Below are 21,790 nucleotides of genomic sequence, written 5' to 3' on the forward strand. Positions count from 1 at the left end.
GGTGCTTTACATTTGTGTGTACAATAATTTTTAATTCAAGGTTTTTCTGAAACATGGTGAAGTCTGTTTGTCGGATGTTGTGGTGAGATTATGTACTGAAATGAGGTGATTTAAATGAACAATTTACATAAGGTACACACTGAAATAAACTAATCTTTCTGTACATAACTCCTCACTGGTACAACCAGAAAATTGACCTCATAACACTTCAAAAGAATGTACAATATTAAAAATTAACATACATGTAACTGTGAAGTGCCAGATGATGCCATCATGATGCTAAAATGTGTGACACTAGTAAATATTTGTAAAGTACGACTAAAAGAAAAAAGCTATTTTTTTAATTCATATATCTACATCTACATGGATACTCTGCAAATCACATTTAAGTGCCTGGCAGAGGGTTCATCGAACCACCTTCACAAGTCTCTATTATTCCAATCTCGTAAACCGCGCGGAAAGAATGAACCCTTATATCTTTCTGTACGACCTCTGATTTTCCCTTATTTTATCGTGATGTTCATTTCTCCCTATGTAGGTCGGTGTCAACAAAACATTTTCGCATTCAGAGGAGAAAGTTGGTGATTGGAATTTCATGAGAAGATTCCTTCGCAACGAAAAATGCCTTTCTTTTAATGATTTCCAGTCCAAATCCTGCATCATTTCTGTGACACTCTCTCCCATATTTCACGATAATACAAAACTTGCTGCCTTTCTTTGAACTTTTTCAATGTACTCCATCAGTCCTATCTGGTAAGGATCCCACACCGCGCAGCAGTATTCTAAAAGAGGACGGACAAGCGTAGTGTACGCAGTCTCCTTAGTAGGTCTGTTACTTCATTCCAATGTAAGTTGTTTGTAATTGTAATACCTAGGTATTTAGTTGAATTTACGGCTTTTAGATTAGACTGATTTATAGTCTAACCGAAGTTTAACGAGTTCCTTTTAGCACTCATGTGGATGACCTCACACTTTTCATTATTTAGGGTCAACTGCCACTTTTCGCACCATTCAGATATTTTTTCTAATCATTTTACAGTTTGTTTTGATCTTCTGATGACTTTATTAGTCGATAAATGACAGTGTCATCTGCAATTCTGTTTTACTCGATGACTTTCCGTCAATTACTACAAACTGTAACCTCTCTGACAGGAAATCACAAATCCAGTCACATAACTGAGACGATATTCCATATGCACGCAATTTCAGTACGAGCTGTTTGTGTGGTACAGTGTCAAAAGCTTTCCAGAAATTCAGGAATACGGAATCGATACGAAATCCCTTGTCAATAGCACTCAGCACTTCATGTGAATAAAGAGCTAGTTGTGTTTCACAGGAACGATGTTTTCTAAACCCATGTTGACTGTGTGTCAATAGACCATTTCCTTTGAGGTAATTCATAATGTTCGAACACAATATATGTTCTAAAATCCTGCTGCATATCGACGTTAACGACATGGGCCTGTAATGTAGTGGATTACTCCTACTACCTTTCTTAAATATTGGTGTGACCTGTGCAACTTTCCAGTCTTGGGGTAGACATCTTTCGTCGAGCGAACAGTTGTATGTGATTGTTAAGTATGAAGCTACTGCATCAGCATACTCGGAAAGGAACCTAATTGGTATACAGTCTGGACCAGAAGACTCGCTTTTATTAAGTGATTTGAGTTGCTTCACTACTCTGAGGATAATTACTTGTACATTACTCATGTTGGCAGCTGTTATTGATTCAACTTCTGAAATATTTACTTCATCTTCTTTTGTGAAGGCATTTCGGAAGGCTGTGTTTAGTAACTCTGCTTTGGCAGCACTGTCTTCGATAGTATCTCCATTGCTATCATGCAGAGAAGGCATTGATTGTTTCTTGCCGTTAACATACTTCACATACAACCAGAATCTCTTTGGATTTTCTGCCAGGTTTCGAGACAAAGTTTCGTTGTGGAAACTGTTATAGGCGTCTCGTATTGAACTCCGCCCTAAATTTCTAGCTTCTGTAAAGGATCGCCAATCTTGGGGATTTTGTGTCTGTTTAAATTTGGCATGTTTGTTTCGCTGTTTCTTCAACAGTGTTCTAACTTGTTTTGTGAACCAAGGTGGATCAGCTCCGTCGTTTGTTAATTTATTTGGTATAAATCTCTCGATTGCTGCCAATACTGTTTCTTTGAATTTAAGCCACATCTGGTCTACACTTATATTATTAATTTGGAATGAGTGGAGATTGTCTCTCAGGAAGGCGTCAAGTGAATTTTTATCTGCTTTTTTTGAGTAGGTATATTTTTCGCTTATTTTCCAAGGATTTGGGGATTACAATATTCAATCTCGCTTCGACAACCCTGTGTTCACTAATCCCAATATTGGTTTTGATGCTCGTTATTAACTCAGGATTATTTGTTGCTAACAGGTCAAGTGTGTTTTCACAACCGTTTACTATTCGCGTGGCCTCATGAACTAACTGCTCAAAACAATTTTCAGAGAATGCTTTTAGCACAATTTCGGATGGTATTTCATGCGTACCTCGAGAATTAAACATGTATTTTCGCCAACATATGGAGGGTAAATTAAAGTCACCACCAACTATTATCGTATGAGTCAGGTACGTGTTTGAAATCAGACACAAGTTTTCTTTGAACCTTTCAACAACTGTATCATCTGAACTGGGAGGTCAGTAAAAGGATCCAATTATTATTTTATTCTGGTTGCCAACAATGACCTCTGCCCATACTAACTCACAGGAAGTATCTACTTCAATTTTGCGACAAGTTAAACTACTTGTGACAGCAACAAACACACCACCACTAACCGTGTTTAGCCTATCTTTTCGGAACATGGTTAGGTTCTTTGCAAAAATTTCGGCTGAGCTTATATCCGGCTTTAACCAGCTTTCAGTGCCTATAACGATTTGAGCATCAGTGCTTTCTATTAGCACTTTGAGCCCTGGTAATTTCCCAACACAGCTACGACAATTTACAACTGATTCCTGTATCTACGTTCTTCCTGTGTTTAGCCTGCATCCTTCATGACTGAAGCCCTTCTTGTGTTTTTCCGAGACCCTTTAACCTAAAAAACCGCCCAGTTATATGTTAATTTACCAAATTTATTGATAATCTTGATTGCTGCAACAGCAATTTTTTCTAGCCATTTTAAGAGCCATTTCAGGAGCTGCACCTCTGATGTGTTTAATCCATATATGCTCTAAATGATACTGTCATAACCTTGTATAGTAATTTCTCTCTCTCTCTCTCTCTCTCTCTCTCTCTCTCTCTCTCTCTCACACACACACACACACACACACACACACACACACACACACACACACACACACACACGACTACAGTCTCCAGCAGCTGAGTGTGAATGAATGTGTGTGTATGTTTCCTTTTCTGAAGAAGACTTTGGCCAAAAGCTAATATGTAAGTGTGTCTTTGTTGTGCCTGTCTGCAACTCGACATGTCATCTCTGCGGTGAATAGCAATCTATCTTTTTCATACATTGCTAATCTTAAGATTAATTAGCTTAGCCTGTCTGCTTGTCGTTGACACTGTTTTGCCCACCTACCTATAAAAATTTTTTATTTTTTTTATTTTTATTTATTTACTAATCAAGTTCTGTGGGACCATGTGAGTCAGAAGTGCTCAGTCATGGAACGAGTCCATACATAGTTTGCCAAATGCGAATTAGAAGATGTATAAACAAAAGAATTAATAAAACATGAAAAAAATTGAAGGAGAGTAATGAGTAAATAATTTGTTACAGAGAAAAGTTCTGAACTAATGTGAGGGAGGAATGTGACACAAGAAATCCTTCAGTGTCAGTTTAAATACTTGTGATTTATCACTCAACTTTTTCAGTTCCACTGGAAGCCTGTTGAAAATGAAACTTGCTGAATAGTGCACAACTTTTTGTACAATGTTTAAGAAAGTTTTATCCAAGTGCATACCATTTCTCCATCCAGTGTTTACTGAATGAATGTTGCTGTTCCTTCAGAACGAGTCAGTATCATCAACAACAATGATGGAACATATGTACAGGCATGACACAGAATTGTAAGACACTTGAACAGTAGCCTACTTGAAGTTCATGAATTAACATCACAACTCAGCCCATCCGCCCTTTCGTTCTTGGTAACTCCATAGAGTTAACTCCAAAATATTACACCATACAGGTACAAGATTAAAAATAAGCAAAGTAAACAAGCCTTTGAGTTTCAGTATCAGAGATAGTGCAGACTATTCTTATATTGAATATATCAGCATTCAGATTATGCACAATATCTTCAATTAGATGCTTCCACTAAAGCTTTCCACCTACCCTCAGCCCTAAGAATTTAAAATAGCCATCTTGGCTGACTTTTTGACCATCTTGGGCCACAAAAATTTTACTTTTGCAAGCGTTCCATGTCAGAAACCGTATGCCTTGCATTTTAGCGTTAATCTGTTCTCTAAAAGCCGTGTGCTGATGTTACCAACTACCCTGCACCACAGTGCCTTCAACAGTACACAGAAAGAGGAACCACCTCATTCCTTTGGAGTTTTGATTATCCTTGTAATCTTGCTAACTGTTGACACACTGTGAATAGTCACCTGACAGTGAACTCAGGCTCCAGGCAAATTATGAGTTATTGAAGTAGTAAATAAAAATATGTAGTACATAATAAATACATATACCTCCAGTGTAGTAAATAATGATTACGTAGTCGTCTTTCCACATTGATCATATCAAGTTTTTAAGTCTTGACTGTGAAAAATATAAAGAAAATTATTTGATTTTCATGAGTCTACTAACCATTTGGTTTCTGGAATACAATAAGTATTTTATTAAGCAATCATTTACAATAAAATTGTCAGGGAAGAGTCTGCAGCACACCATATTGGCATTCTGGCATGTCTCTTTGCGTTTAACCAGGTACCTATTATGCATGAGGATTTTTTTGTTTTCACATCTTCACTTTTATGTTTTGTTTGTTTTGCAGTGGATGGAATAATGTATGTGGTAGATTCAGGTTACTGCAAACTGAAAGTCTACAATCCCCGTATTGGTATGGATGCTCTACAAATATATCCTATTAGCCAGGCCAATGCCAATCAGCGATCAGGCCGGGCGGGAAGAACAGGCCCAGGCCAATGCTTCAGGTAACTTACTACCAGACATTCATACGCAATTATGATTGTGTATGCGGGTCATTCTAAAAGTAAAATCTCCTATTTGTTTTTTCGTGTTGACTTGGTTGCTGATTGTGTTATAACTGATGGTGAACCTTTCTGCTAATATTGTATTAGTGTTTTTGTCATAATACTAGTAGTAGCTGTGATGTTTCAGAATTTCATCTGTTGTACAAATCCATAAAAAAAAATGCAAGTAGATCACAGAATTCCTCACAGAAACACAACTCGAGACATAGTTATTCACAAACGTTTCCCATGATGTATCGAGAAGATACAGCAGATGTGAGTACTTTAAGGAAATGGATGTATGTAAAAAGCAATGTTCCTGGTATTGCCTATCAGATATTACAGTGAAAAGCATCTTTACATCCTGCTGAATGTCAGATTTAATGCTTTACATAAGACATTTTTATCCCAAAGTTTGTTTGTTCTTGATCTCAACCGAACGAGGTGGCGCAGTGGTTAGCACACTGGTTCCTTTGAAAGGGCATTTCCGACTTCCTTCCCCCATCCTTCCCCAACATGATGGGACTGATGACCTTGCTGTTTAGTGCCCTCCACCAAATCAACCAACTAACCAGTTTTTGATGACTTAACCACCTGCAGTTAGATGATGTCCATAAAAAATGGTGTGATTCTTTTCGATAATGCAGAACCTGGAGGACCCATTCCAGGACACCACAAAATTATGCTAACTAACCTAAAAGATGAAATTTTGAGACTGAGGAGAGAAGAGTTTTTCTCACGCAGCACAATTCTACTGGGCTACAGATCACACTCACTGCCATGAAGTTTATTGCAAACTTTTGATGGACTGTTCTACTACATCCACTATATAGACCAGCTTAATGTCTTGTAGGGAAGTGGACAATACCCGCAAAGTCAGAATTGCATGTCAGTGATTAAGCGGAAAAGCTACTGTCAAAAGCTGTCTCATTACTTTGATTCTGTTATGTTCGTTCCATCTCAAGTCGTTTTTGTGAGAAAGGAGGGTGGAGGAAACAACCTCCATGATAACTGTGGCAGTTTCCATTGTTAAAACTACTAATGATTCTTATTTTGTAGTAAGTGTCAGTCATTTTTTTAAAGTTGTCACTATTAAATTGGATAGACGTTTATTGATCTTGAGAATTAAACATCACATAATAATTTTCACTTCACTATGTACTGTAATTTGCAACTGCCTTTGTCTTATGATACAATCAATTCCGGACGTAAAATAGTCCCCCAATTGGATCTCTGGGCAAGGACTAGTCAGGAGTACGTCATTATCAGGAGAAAGAAAACTGGCATTCTACGGATCAGTGGGTGGAGTGTCAGACCTCAGGTAGGTTAGAAAATTTAAAAAGGGAAACGGACAGCTTAAAGTTATATATAGTGGGAATTGGTGAGGTTCTGTAGTAGGAGGAACAAGACTTCTGGTCAGGTGAGTACAGGGTTATAAATACAAAATCAAATAGTGGTAATGCAGGAGTTGGTGTAATAATGAATAAAAAAAAATAGGAACACGGATAAGCTACTATGAACAGCATAATGAACGTATTATTGTAGCCAAGATAGTCACGAAGCCCATGCCTATCACAGTAGTACAAGTTTATATGCCGACTAGCTCCGCAGATGATGAAGAAATTGATGTATTATGTGATAAAAGAAATGATTTAGATAGTTAAGGAAGAAAGAAATCAAATAGTCATGTGGGACTGGAATTCGATAGAAGGAAAAGTAGTAGGAGAATACGGATGGGTGGGTAAAGAATGAAAGAGGAAGCCCCCTAGTAGAATTCTGCACAGAGCATAACCTAATCATAACTAACACTTGGTTTAAGATCCATGAAAGAAGGTTGTATACATGTAAGAGGTCTGGAGACACTGGGTTTCAGATAGATTATATAATGGTAAAATAGATTGAGGAACCAGACTTTAAATTGTAAGACATTTCCAGGGGCAGATGTGAACTCAGGACACAGTTTATTGGTTATGAACTGTAGATTAAACCTGAAGAAATTGCAAAAAGATAGTAATTTAAGGAGATGGGATCTGGATAAACTGAAAGAACCAGAGGTTATAGAGAGTTTCAGAGAGAGCATTAGGGAACAATTGACAAGAACAGGGGAAAGAAATACTGTAGATGAAGAATAGGTAGCCTTGAGAGATGAAATAGTGGAGGCACCAGAAGATCAAGTACGGAAAAAGGCGACAGCTAGTAGAAATCTTTGGGTAACAGACGAGATATTGAACTTAATTGATGAAAGGAGAGAATATAAAAATGAAGCAGGCAAAAAGGATACAAACATCTCAAAAATGAGATTGACAGAAGTGCAAAATGGCTAAGCAGGGATGGCTAGAAGACAAACGCGATTGATGTTCTGGCATATATGGCATATATGGGTAAGATAGATACTGCGTACAGGAAAATTGAAGAGAACTGTGGAGAAAAGAGAACCACTTGTATGAATATCAAGAGCTCAGATGGAAAACCAGTCCTAAGCAAAGAAGGGTAAGCAGAAAGGTGGAAGGTGTATATAGAGGGTCTATACAAGGGCAGTGTGCTTGAGGGCAGTATTATGGAAATAGAAGAGGCTGTGGATGAAGATGAGATGTAAGATATGATATTGCATGAAGAATTTTACAGAGCACTGAAAGACCTGAGTCGAAACAAGGCCCCAGGAGTAGACACCATTCCATTAGAACTACTGATAGCCTCAGGAGAGCCAGCCATGACAAAACTCTACTATCTGGTGAGCAGGGTGTGCGAGACAGGTAAAGTACCCTCAGAATTTAAGAAGAATATAATAATTCTAATCCCAAAGAAATCAGATGTTGACAGGTGTGAAAATTATTGAACTGTCAGTTTAATAAGTCACGGCTACAAAATACTAGCATGAATTCTTTACATACAAATGGAGAAACTGGTAGATTCTGCCCTTGGGAAGATCAGTTTGGATTCTGTAGAAATGTTGGAACACGTGAGGCAATACTGACCCTATGACTTATCTTAGAAGATAGATTAAGGAAACGCAAACCTATGTTTCTAGCATTTGTTGGCTCAGAGAAAGTTTTTGACAATGTTGACTGGAATACTCTCTTTCAAATTCTGAAGGGAGCGAAAGGCTATTTACAATTTGTACAGAAACCAGATGGCAGTTATAAGAGTTGAGGGACATGAAAGGGAAGCAGTAATTGGGAAGGGAGTGAGACAGGGTTATAGCCTATCCCCAATGTTATTCAATCTGTATATTGAGCAAGCAGTAAAGGAAACAAAAGAAAAATTCAAAGTAGGAATTAAAATCCATGGAGAAGAAATAAAAAACTTTGAGGTTTACCGATGACATTGTAATTCTGTCAGATACAGCAAAGAACCGGGAAGAATAATTGAACGGAATTGACAGTGTCTTAATAGGAGGATATAAGATGAACATCAACAAAAGCAAAATGAGGATAATGGAATGTAGTTGAATGAAATCAGGTAATGCCAAGGGAATTAGATTAGGGAAAGGGACACTTAAAGTAGTAGATGAGTTTTGCTGTTTGAGGAGCAAAATAACTGATGGTGGCCAAAGTAGAGACGATATAAAATGTAGACTGGTTATGGCAAGGAAAGCATTTCTGAAGAAGAGAAATTTGTTAACGTCAAGTATAGATTTAAGTATCAGGAAAAACATTCTTAAGGTATTTGTATGGAAGTGAAACATGGATGCTAAATAGTTCAGACAAGAAGAGAATAGAAACTTCTGAAATGTGGTGCTACAGAAGTATTCTGAAGATTGGATGGGTAGATCACGTAACTAATGAGGAGGTACTGAATAGAATTGGGGAAAAGAGGAGTTTGTGGCACAACTTGACTAGAAGAAGAGATCTTTTGGTAGGACACGTTCTGAGGCATCAAGGGATCATCAATTTAATACTGGATGGAAGCGTGGAGGGTAAAAATTGTAGAGGGAGACCAAGAGATGAATACACTAAGCAGATTCAGAAGGATGTAGTTTGCAGTTGTTACTCACACATGAAGAAGCTTACACAGGATAGAGTAACATGGAGAGCTGCATCCAACCAGTCTCTGGACTGAAGACTGTCACCACCACCACCACCGCCACAACAACAACAACAACAACAACAATCAATGTTCATAAATGAAGTTGTTCAGGTTAAAGAGATTGTTCTTTACTTGACCAAACAATTTGCCAAATAGCTAACTGGTTTGATCCTGTGCACTGTTTTTTTTTTTTTTTTTTTGTCTTGTACAGACCTGTTTGAAATATTTTGTAGCTTATTGTCTGACAACCAAAAATGTCATGTAGATTTATATGTGGAGGAAGAATATTAGACAGTGTAATCATTTTCAGAGAGATATTGATATTTTGTTTCATTTGGCAGGCACCCAGCAGTTATTAAAGAATAGTTGTACCAGTCAGTACAGTTAATAATTGATAAGCCATGGCTTGCAAGCATGCCCCATTAATTTCAAGGGTATACTTAAAATTATTTTTATATTTGTTCCACCTATAATGTTTATGACATTGAAACAGCAGTACATACAGAGAAATAATTCATTTACATATGATATAACAGTATGTCATTTCATCAAATCATATTACAGACTTGTATAGTGACCTGTATATTCTCAATTATATTTATATCGATAAGTATGCTATCTTCACTGTAACTTAAGGAGCCTCTGATCTATGTTTATTAGTAAATATCACTCTCATCAAGGAAAGGTATCCTTAGCTTCACCTTCTACTGCCTTATATTTCTGTCGGCCAGGGTGGCCAAGCGGTTCTAGGCGCTACAGTCTGGAACCGCGCAACCGCTGCGGTCACAGGTTCGAATCCTGCTTTGGGCATGGGTGTGTGTGATGTCCTTAGGTTAGTTAGGTTTAAGTAGTACTAAGTTCTAGGGGACTGATGACCTCAGAAGTTATGTCCCATTGTGCTCAGAGCCTTTTTTTTTAAGCGTTATATCTAAAATTAAGGGCAGAATGGCAACTATTAAATACACATCAGTCTTGAACAGGCCGTGAAAAAAATGTCACTACTGGTAGTCCTTTCTTAACATGCATAGCACTGTAGAACAGCCCAAAATCTGGAAAATTCTGGCACTCACCACATCTACAAAATAACTTGTCCATCCTTATGCAAAATCTACCCCAACCTCTTGCCATATGCACTATATCGCTTAAAATACACAGGCGCTACATCTCTCCTGTGCATCCAGTCACCACATCCTCTTCCAGTCCTGTAACAGACATGTTCCACTCCATTAGGCACAAAGCCACATATGTAAGCAGTCACTCTGGGATGATAATGGCATTGAAACAGAGGATGACACACGTAAAGCTGAAATACTAAACACCTTCTTTCAAAGCTGTTTCACAGAGGAAGACCGCACTGCAGTTCCTTCTCTAAATCCTCGCACAAACGAAAAAATGGCTGACATCGAAATAAGTGTCCAAGGAATGGAAAAGCAACTGAAATCACTCAACAGAGGAAAGTCCACTGGACCTGATGGGATACCAATTCGATTCTACACAGAGTACGAGAAAGAACTTGCCCCCCTTCTAACAGCCGTGTACCGCAAGTCTCTAGAGGAACGGAAGGTTCCAAATGATCGGAAAATAGCACAGGTAGTCCCAGTCTTCAAGAAGGGTCATCGAACAGATGCGCAAAACTATAGACCTATATCTCTGACATCGATATATTGTAGAATTTTAGAACATGTTTTCTGCTCGCATATCGTCACTTCTGGAAACCCAGAATCTACTCTGTAGGAATCAACATGGATTCCGGAAACAGTGATCGTGTGAGACCCAACTCGCTTTATTTGTTCATGAGACCCAGAAAATATTAGATACAGGCTCCCAGGTAGATGCCATTTTCCTTGACCTCCGGAAGGCATTCGATAAAGTTCCGCACTGTCGCCTGATAAACGAAGTAAGAGCCTACGGAATATCAGACCAGCTGTGTGGCTGGATTGAATAGTTTTGAGCAATCAGAACACAGCATGTTGTTCTCAATGGAGAGACGACTACAGACGTTAAAGTAACCTCTGGTGTGCCACAGGGGAGTGTTATGGGACCATTGCTTTTCACAATATATATATATAAATGACCTAGTAGATAGTGTCGGAAGTTCCATGCGGATTTTCGCGGATGATGCTGTAGTATACAGAGAAGTTGCAGCATTAGAAAATTGCAGCGAAATGCAGGGAGATCTGCAGCGGATAGGCACTTGGTGCAGGGAGTGGCAGCTGAATACATAGAAAGAAGGATCCTTTATTGTATGATTATATGATAGCGGAATAAACACTGGTAGCAGTTACTTCTGTAAAATATCTGGGAGTATGCGTATGGAACGATTTGAAGTGGAATGATCATATAAAATGAATTGTTGGGAAGGCGGGTGCCAGGTTGAGATTCATTGGGAGAGTCTTTAGAAAATGTAGTCCATCAACAAAGGAGGTGGCTTACAAAACACTCGTTCGACCTATACTTGAGTATTGCTCATCAGTGTGCTATCCATACCAGGTCGGATTGACAGAGGAGATAGAGAAGATCCAAAGAAGAGCGGCGCATTTCGTCAAAGGGTCATTTGGTAAGTGTGATAGCGTTACGGAGATGGTTAGCAAACTCAAGTGGCAGAGTCTGCCAGAGAGGCACTCTGCATCACAGTGTAGCTTGCTGTTCAGGTTTCGAGAGGTTGCGTTTCTGGATGAGGTATTGAATATATTGCTTCCCCCTACTTATACCTCCAGAGGAGATCACGAATGTAAAATTAAAGAGATTCGAGCACACACGGAGGCTTTCTGGTAATCGTTCTTCCCGCGAACCATACGCGACTGGAACAAGAAAGGGAGGCAATGACAGTGGCACGTAAAGTGCCCTCTGCCACACTCCTTTGGGTGGCTTGCGGAGTATAAATGTAGATGTAGATGTAGAAAGTGATTAAGTAGTTGTTGTTGTTGTTGTGGTCTTCAGTCCTGAGACTGGTTTGATGCAGCTCTCCATGCTACTCTATCCTGTGCAAGCTTTTTCATCTCCCAGTACCTACTGCAACCTACATCCTTCTGAATCTGCTTAGTGTATTCATCTCTTGGTCTCCCCCTACAATTTTTACCCTCCACGCTGCCCTCCAATACTAAATTGGTGATCCCTTGATGCCTCAGAACATGTCCTACCAACCGATCCCTTCTTCTGGTCAAGTTGTGCCACAAACTTCTCTTCTCCCCAATCCTATTCAATACTTCCTCATTAGTTATGTGATCTACCCATCTAATCTTCAGCATTCTTCTGTAGCACCACATTTCGAAAGCTTCTATTCTCTTCTTGTCCAAACTATTTATCGTCCATGTTTCACTTCCATACATGGCTACACTCCATACGAATACTTTCAGAAATTACTTCCTGACACTTAAATCAATATTGGATGTTAACAAATTTCTCTTCTTCAGAAACGCTTTCCTTGCCATTGCCAGCCTACATTTTATATCCTCTCTACTTCGACCATCATCAGTTATTTTGCTCCCCAAATAGCAAAACTCCTTTACTACTTTAAGTGCCTCATTTCCTAATCTAATTCCCTCAGCATCACCCGACTTAATTAGACTACATTCCATTATCCTTGTTTTGCTTTTGTTGATGTTCATCTTATATCCTCCTTTCAAGACACTGTCCATTCCATTCAACTGCTCTTCCAAGTCCTTTGCTGTCTCTGACAGAATTACAATGTCATCGGCGAACCTCAAAGTTTTTATTTCTTCTCCATGAATTTTAATACCTACTCCGAATTTTTCTTTCTTGATTAAGTAGAGTGAAGACTTATCCTGTCACTCTCAACCAGTCTGGTGTGGCAATAAAAGGAAAGCTGAAGTTTTATACTTCGTGTTTTAGAAATCATTCACACAGGAGGATCATACAGACATAACATTGTTTGACTGCCATTCAGACTCCCACATGAGGGACATAGTAATGGGCATTCCTGGTGTAGAAGAGCAAGTGAAAGAGTTAAAAACCAAATGAGTCAACATGTCCAGAATTCGAATTCAGTTTTTCTGAGACTACTCTGCAGCATTCATCTGTTACTTAGCTTCCATTTATTGCAAATGTCTCAACCAGTGCGAAGTCTCAAGCAACTGGGAAAAAGTGCGGGTCACTCCTGTATAAAAGAAAGGTAAAAGAATGGACCCGCATAATTACAGACCAATATCCTTCAAATCAGTTTGCTGCATAATTGTTGAACACATTCTGAGCCAAATATAATAAATTTCCTTGAGACAGATAAGCTCCTGTCCACAGATCAGCAAGGATTTGGAAAGCATCACTCATGCAAATCTCAGCTTGGCCTTTTCTCACCTGACATCCTACAAACCATTCGCAGATTTCTGGAAAGAGTTTGACGTGGTGCCTCACTGCAGACTGTTGTCAAAAGTCCACAGTCCACGGATTAGCTTCCCTGATACGTGAATGACTTGAAGACTTTTTAAGTAATAGAACCCAGTATGTTGTCCTCAACGGCGAGTGCTTGTCAGAGGCAAGGGTATCATCAAGAGTGTCCAGGAAATTGTGATAGGACTGTTGTTATTCTGTATATAAAATGGCCTGGCAGACAGGGTGAACAGCAGTTGGTGGCTGTTTGCTGACGATGCTTTGGTGGATGGAATGGTGTCATTGTTGAAAGACTAAGAGGGTACAAGATGACACACAGAATTTCTAGTTGGCGTGATGAATGAAAGCTTGCTGTAAACTTAGAAGAATTTAAGTTAATGCAGAGGAATAGATAAACAATTCTGTATTGTTTGAATATTTTGTTGCGTGACAGCATCACATCATTTAAATATCGAGGCATAACATTGCAAAACAATATGAAATGGAATGAACACACCAGGTTGGTAGTCAGGAAGGCGAATGCTCAACTTCATTTTATTGGGAGAGTTTTGGGAAAGTGTAGCTTATCTAGAAAGGAGACGGCATAAATGCCAGTGCAATTCATTATCGGGTACTGCACAAGTGTTTGAGATCCCCACTAGGACAGATTAAAGGAAGACATCGAAGCAATCCAGAGGCGGCCTGCTAGATTTATTTCCAGTAGATTAAGTATTACTAAAATGCTTCATTAACACAAATGGCAATCTGTGAACAGGGGACAATTCTCTCTTCATGAGGCACTATTGCAGAAATTTATGGAACTGGCTTTAGAAGTCGATTGCAGATCGATTCTATTGCCATCGACATACATTTTTTGCAAGGACCTCGAAGATAAGGTGAGAGAGAATAGGACTTGTACAGAGGCTTATAGACAGCTGTTTCTCCCTCACTCTATTCATGGTTTGAACAGGAAAGAAAATGACTTGTAGTGGTACCTTCTGTCGTGCACCATACAGTGGCTTGCTGACTACATATCTAAATGTAACTGTAGATTACTGTTACTGTGATGACAGTGTATTAAAATTTATTCATATTTAGTGACATGAAAATTATTGAGTTTAGTAGATGTGTACAATATTATAAGATTTGTAACTTGATCTTCAGGGAAGTGTAGAAACATTGTTTATATTGGCTTGTGGATAGTACGGGGTGGGCCATAAGTTAATTGTCACTAGCAAACCATAGACTTTGTTCTGTGTGTAGTGGTAGTGAGTTGTGAACCTGACTAGTGCACAGTATCAGTAACTCAGTTGACAGTTGTTTTTTGTTGCCAGAGAAACAATGAATAGAAAGACGTACAGTTTTATGAAAGCATTCTGTGGAGCGGTAAAGTGACTTTGAAGGCAAATGGCAGAGTGAACAGACACAACAGTACCTACTGAGATCCTACAAATCCCCATCTGGTAATGGAGACAAAATTGAACTCTCCTGGCATGAATGTATGGACAGGGATTTTCAGGAGTGAACTAATAGAGCCTTCTTTTGTAACAATAGTGTCAATTCTATGAATTACATAGATATCCATCAAAAAGTGTAGTCAGAACTGGAAAATAGTCCAATTTTTTTAAATATCTGCAGCCAGTTAAGGAAAAGTTGATATGACAACAAGATAGAGTAACTCCGCATTGTTGAGTTATTCTGAAGGACTTTCTGACTAATGGATTGGCTGAGAGCATAGTATTGAATGACCTCCACAATCCCCACATATTACATCATGGATTTTTCAGTCTGGGGTATACTAAAAATGAGGTTTATTCGATCAAGGTTAGTGATGTTAAGCATTTGAAGGAAGGAATCCAATGATAAGTTGAAAATGTACAATCCGAAAAGATTTGCGACAAAAGTTGTAAATTGTGTTGAAAAGATGCAATGTTTGCTTGTAACAGCATAGAAATCACTTTGAGCATCTTCTGTAGTTTCATTGAACTGTATATGCTTTTCTTTCTTGATAATAAATCTGTATTTTCATTTATTTAGTGCTATTGCACTGAGCAGGTTTTTGACCAACTGACTAATGACCCAGTCTGTAATTTCTGGAAGTTTTCCAGAAAAGGAGTATTATCCAATTCAGTCTGCTCTTTAAGTGTATAGTCTGGGGAACTGTGTGTGTGTGTGTGTGTGTGTGTGTGTGTGTGTGTGTGTGTACATGTATTTCTTCTAACATATGCATAGTGGCTCCTTTTTCTGCTGAGTGCAATACTGTCACATTTGTTTCTCATTGAATGACTTTCTTTAGCAAATTGCATTACCTTTTGACTGATTTCATTTTTTGCTACGTTATTATTTATTATTTATATTGCATGTTTGTTGTTTTAGGTTATATACAGAAAGGCAGTATAAAGATGAACTGCTTGTTACAACTGTCCCAGAGATCCAGAGGACCAACCTTGCAAATACAGTGTTGCTTTTAAAATCTCTTGGTGTTCAAGATTTGTTGCAGTTTCATTTCATGGATCCACCACCTCAGGTAATTGCATGGAAGGCTGTACATTTAAAATGGTGTTGGGAATGTTTATTAGAGAATGTTTGGCTACAAATGATTGTGACAATCTTATCAGTAATGGCTACATGAAAGCATGGTGCTTGAAAGTATCACAAAACAATCACCATAGCATTACACCACCACTGCTAACATACACTTTTCAGTAATTACTGAGATGTGTGTGTTGTGTTGTGTTGTGTTGTGTGTGTTGTCTTACGTACCAGCACCCATGTTATGGACAGTGGGGCTCATTGAGGACATTGACCAACAGCAGAAACCAATTTCGACATCACTTCCCATATTTATTCACCTTTATTGTCATAGAGAATAGTGATGATCAATTTGCTTCAGAGCCATGTACACAACAGATTTTTGAGCTGTTTTGTTGAAGTTTGAAAATCCCTGGCAAATTTAAATGCATGCTCACTTGGTCAACCCCATATATCCTAAGAACTGAGTCATCTGCAACATCAGTTTTCTATGGTGCAGAAAACAGTTTGCATGTTGGTTACTCACACTGATCACATTTGTTCATTTACAGCTGATTTTCACGAGTAGAGAACAAGGACTGTGCTAATTTAGAAATACTGCAGTAACTAGAAAACAAATCAGTAATAACTCTGTTAAATTGTTCCTTTTTCTCACAATAGTAAAAAGGTATATGTTGATGTAGTAGGCAGGGTTACACATCCTCCACAGTAGTGTATGACGTCTTACAGACCACAGCCTATGACTTTGTCATATATGGGTGGTCATAATAGTAAAGTGACTCATATATGTATTTATGTATCCTTTCTTATTTCTGTGGCTTGATGACAAGGGTATACAAAACGGTCTGAAGTATGGTCCCAGTCATACCATGGATTTTTCTGGCAGATGTTTTATCTTTGGTAATGGTTTATGTCTGGGAAAAATATCAAGTTGCAGCATGGTTCAGGTTTCTTGTTAAACTGTGGTGGTTTTTTTTTTGTAGGATGAAAACAAAGCTAAATATTCTCAGGCAGCTGCTCATATGACTAAGCGAGTTGTCAAATAAGGACTTAGCTTTTCTGCTGCAAATCATTTATCACTTCAGATCCCATGCTTTTCAATATCGTGGTCATCAGAACTATCGAAACAGACACATGAGACCTAATATTCAGCCAAAAATTTAACTGTGATTCATTTATCACATACTGATTTGGATTTTCCATCAATTTCTCAAATCATAACAGTGAAATGGCAAAAGATTTTCATCTAACATTTCCCATTCTTCAACTGTTATTAATATGTGTAAAATGAAGTAAATTCTTGTGCTGAATGTTTATTTTATTATTATTATTATTATTATTATTATTATTATTACTACTACTACTACTATCATCTTCGTCATCATCATTTTCAGTTTGGAATTTTATAATTCAATATTTTGATAGTGCTGCAGCCAAATTAGAGATTATATATAATATGAGGTAGATAGTAATGTGTCCCAAACATCGGCTACTAAATTCATCCATTCTTTTGTGCAAATGAGGTCCAGAACTATGGACCTACTTTTGTTGTAAGATAATGTTAAAAAGCAATGAGATAAAAAATAGTAAAGGAAATAATAGTTATACTACGTCACATAGATGCTTTTGTCATCTATACTACCTGTTAAGTAAGATCATACTTCATTTTATGTGAGTTATTTCAATCTTTTAATTTAAAAAAATTGTTATCTCTTCAGGACAACATTTTGAATTCATTGTACCAGCTGTGGATTTTAGGAGCACTAGATCACACTGGTTCTCTTACACCTCTTGGAAGACAAATGGCAGAATTTCCACTCGATCCTCCTCAGTGTCAAATGCTCATTGTATCTTGTGAAATGGGTTGCTCAGCTGATATACTTATTATTGGTATGTATTTTGTAATAGTGTATGTATGTACATAAAAAAATGAATTTAAGTATTGCTGTACTAAAATCTGTAATAATCAACTTGTGGTGTTGCAGTTGTTCTTGTTATGCTTGCTACAAAATAGGAAGAGAAATTCCACCTTATGCAAGACACCTTTTTTTCTGTTTTCTTTCACCTAGGCATGTCTCAGCACTTTGTGTGCTATCTTCAGTGGGTTATTTATTATTTTCTAACTGTAAAATTGTTGTTGTATATTAACACTTAGCGAAACTTTTGGTACATAATATTTACAATTGTGAATGAATAATTGTTGTAAAATATTATACATCATATGTTCATAGTTCACAGCTCAGATATGTGTTAACGACCTGATGCACTATGTGTTGTTTATAACATTATGTCAAAGTTCTATTTATAGCTTAATTGGCGAAAAGAGTGGATGTATGCATTAGTTTACATACCTTACATGATACTACTGTACATATATTTTGGTAGCTATTCTGGTACACAATCTACAACTTCTCATCTGCAAACAGCAAAACGTAATTTTTATTTTTCTGTTTATCTGCATCTACATCTACATGGTTACTCTGCAATGCACACGTAAGAGCCTGGCGAAGGGTTCATTGAACCATTTTCGTACTACCTCTGTACCATCCCACTCTCGATTGGCATTTACAAATGAATATCCATATATATCACGCTTTTTGTGTGTAACTTGCAGTTTTGGTATTGTGATCCTTTCTCATATGTTGTTGGCAAAGTGAATAGGCACGTTTAGTGACCTATGGTCGCTTGACACTGCACTTTCTCTGATTTTTCAGAACATAGGAGAGTTTTCACCGCCATTACATGTTGTTGTGACTGTGTAGTATTCATTTGTTTCGTAGTGTGTTTGGTAGGATGAGGCATGCGAGTTTGCATTGTGTTTGGTGTCTGTGGTGTTTGGTTTTTTTGTGTGTGTGTGTGTGTGTGTGTGTGTGTGTGTGTGTGTGTTTTCGGGACTGGAGCAGAGAGAGGGGGGGGGGGGGGGAAGAAGTTTTTTTCCTCCCTCAATAGTAGTTTTGGTGTGGGTGTTATTTGTATAGTTCTTATATTGTGGCGAAGAGAGTTTTATTGCACAGTGATGTGTATTCATTGAGTACTTTCTTTCCTTGGGCTAGTGATTTTTGAATGTGACAGTTTCCTTCTATAGTTAATTCTTGGTATAATCTGCTACTAGTTTTAAGGATGTGTAAGTCAGTTTCAATGTTTGTTGGGTGGTCATTGTGTGCCATCAGGTTGTCTGCAAATGTTGTGTGTGAGCTATTGCTTTTCAGTGCACTGAGGTGTTCTGTATACCTGGTTCTGAATTTCCTGCATGTTTGGCCCACATATACAGATTGACAGCAGTTGCAAGTAAATTGGTATATACAGGACTGGCTGTATTTGTCAGTGTTGGTGGTATTTCTTCCAAATCTGCTTTTTATTAAGTAGTTAGTTCTGTATGCTATGTTGAGTCCTTGTTTGTTTAGTATATTAGCTACCCTGTGTGTGACTTGTTGTTGTTAGTCATTATGTGCCATTTGTCGCTTATTGTGTGTTGTGTTGTGTTTGTTTGTATGTGTGTTTCATGGTTATGTGTTGTTTGTTTTTGTATTTTGTGGTTTATTTTGTCTACTATCTTTGCATCGTATCCAGAGGCACCTGTTTGTGGTGGAAAATTTTTGCCCGATTTTGTCATTTTTAAAAAGTTATTTCAGTATATTTTTTGCCAGTTTTTTTCCATTTTGTCAATAATTCCACCAAATTTTATTTCCACTTTTCAGCAGTAAAAAGTAAAGGAAATACATTTATGGCACATTTGCAGTGAAAAATCTTTTTATTTTAGATAAATTGAAAAAGCATAAAAATTATAAATCTTATTAAAACACAAATACCAAATCATGAAAGTTTGGTAAACATTTATCCTGTCCTAGTGTATGTACACAACACACTAGTCTGTCTGAGAAAGACAAGGATACCATGACTTCCATATTACTGGGAGTCAGAGCTGTTCTAGCTGTTCTCCTCTCAGACATTATATTGCAATATCTAGAAAATGATCTCTCACTATCAACATTACTGACTGGGATCCACAAAGCCTTCACTGCAGCTTCCACAAAAAGTCCATACTCTGCTTTCAGGGAAAGAAGAATACCAATCACGTCATCATCTTTTCCTTCTCTACAAGAACTAACTACTAAATCCCTAAACAATGTGTATGGTACAACAAATTGTGATGTTGGAAGTTCTTGTAGAATGGAGATTTTCTTTATCAGCTGAGAGATTTCAGCACTGTCTAAATTGCCTTTTATTATGTTTCTCAGATCAAACAATTTACCTATAGAAGAAATGACAATTTTTCCACTATCACACTCCATCAAGTGGTTCAGTTAAGTGCGTCCTCTAGTAACTTCAAGCTCTTTGCAAGGTCACCAAGCTTAGGCTGCAGAAGATGAATTAACAGTATCTTGGAGCCCTCTAATGTCGGCAGCAAATTGCAACATTTTGAGCAGTGCTCGACAAGAAAAACAGCTAGGCACTGAAGTCAAAGCTTTAAAATAATTGACAGCTACACTCTCATCTTCAACAGTTTCAACAAATTCTACTATATCACAGAGATATTCTCCAAGGTACTCAGCACTTTCAAACCACGAGTTCCATCTGGTGATGACAGGAATAGGGAAAAGTTTAGCTTTTGTGGATACACCTACATATTTCTGAGCTAAGAACTGAATGTATGCATGCTTTCTCTTTCGGGTATTAAGGAAGATGTGTTTTGTCTGCAAAACACAATGGTTCAAATCACAAAGTTCCACAGCCCACACATTGCCAACCGAATTTAATTTATGAGCCCATCATTGTGTGTGTACTAACCCTTCTGAAACTAAAACCTTAACTGCATTTATACACTTGCCCATATAACGGGCTGAATCTGAAGTTATAGAAACTACATTTCTGTACTGAATTCCAAGTTTCTGTATTACACTCATAATTGCTTGTGAACATTATGTAGCAGTTGCATTTGCAATAACTTTCACTCCCCTGACAAATAATTTCTGAACTGCACCATCACCACAACTAAGTACTTTTATCAGAACCACAAACACACACTGCCCTTTTCTGTCTGTCGTTTCATCACAAAGAATTGAAACACTTTCATATTTCACGGCTCCTTTTAATCTTTCCTCTTCTTCTTTGATGATTCGAGGCATGTAACCCTCCAGTAGTCTTCCAGCTGAGGGTAAGTCTCCAGCACCTTAAAAATGTCAATAGAACTGCTATTAGAGTACTATGTAACGAATTAAATTACCACATTACCCAATTATAAGACTTTTTTAAGAGGGTGCTTGAGGAAAAATTATTTTTAATATGGGACTATTCTGGCTATCGAGATTACCTAATCTTTGCTGCAATTAGCAGACGGTAAAGTAATTATTACACAAACTTGGTATGTATTTGTTGATCCATTCTCTCAGCTTCGGATGATCAACTTTTTCCATCGGAATGTTAGCCTCAATGAAAGCTCGAGTAGTCGATAAAATGAATTCTTCTTTATCATTTTTCACTCATTTTGCCGCTGCATTGACTTCCGTGAACATAGCTTGTCTTTTTATACCAGTAGTTGTGAGTGCCTTTTCCGTGTTCTTATGGGAAGAACTGTTATTAATGTGTTTCAGGCATGTGTCCTTCCTCTGCCACTCAATACGCACATTGCAGTAGTTGTACATAAGTATCTTCCTACTTTTGTCGAAAACATAAAATCCTTTTGACGAAAATTCCTTTTCTCGGTCGAAAACTGTCAATACCATATTAATCATCTGCAG

The 21,790-nt window shown here is 37.8% G+C and overlaps 1 protein-coding gene across 1 annotated transcript in view; it reads left to right on the top strand.

Annotated features, from left to right (window-relative positions):
- The window catches only part of LOC124788041 (pre-mRNA-splicing factor ATP-dependent RNA helicase PRP16), a 190,143-nt gene that overhangs the window by 115,819 nt on the left and 52,534 nt on the right, over nt 1–21,790 (top strand). Inside the window, exons 14-16 of the mRNA XM_047255099.1 lie at nt 4,970–5,129; nt 15,897–16,047; nt 17,771–17,942. Of these exons, the coding sequence (XP_047111055.1) occupies nt 4,970–5,129; nt 15,897–16,047; nt 17,771–17,942 (483 nt within the window). The remainder of the gene's footprint in view (nt 1–4,969; nt 5,130–15,896; nt 16,048–17,770; nt 17,943–21,790) is intronic.

The sequence above is a fragment of the Schistocerca piceifrons genome, chromosome 3 (genome assembly GCF_021461385.2).
Source record: "Schistocerca piceifrons isolate TAMUIC-IGC-003096 chromosome 3, iqSchPice1.1, whole genome shotgun sequence".
NCBI classification, from domain to species: domain Eukaryota; kingdom Metazoa; phylum Arthropoda; class Insecta; order Orthoptera; family Acrididae; genus Schistocerca; species Schistocerca piceifrons.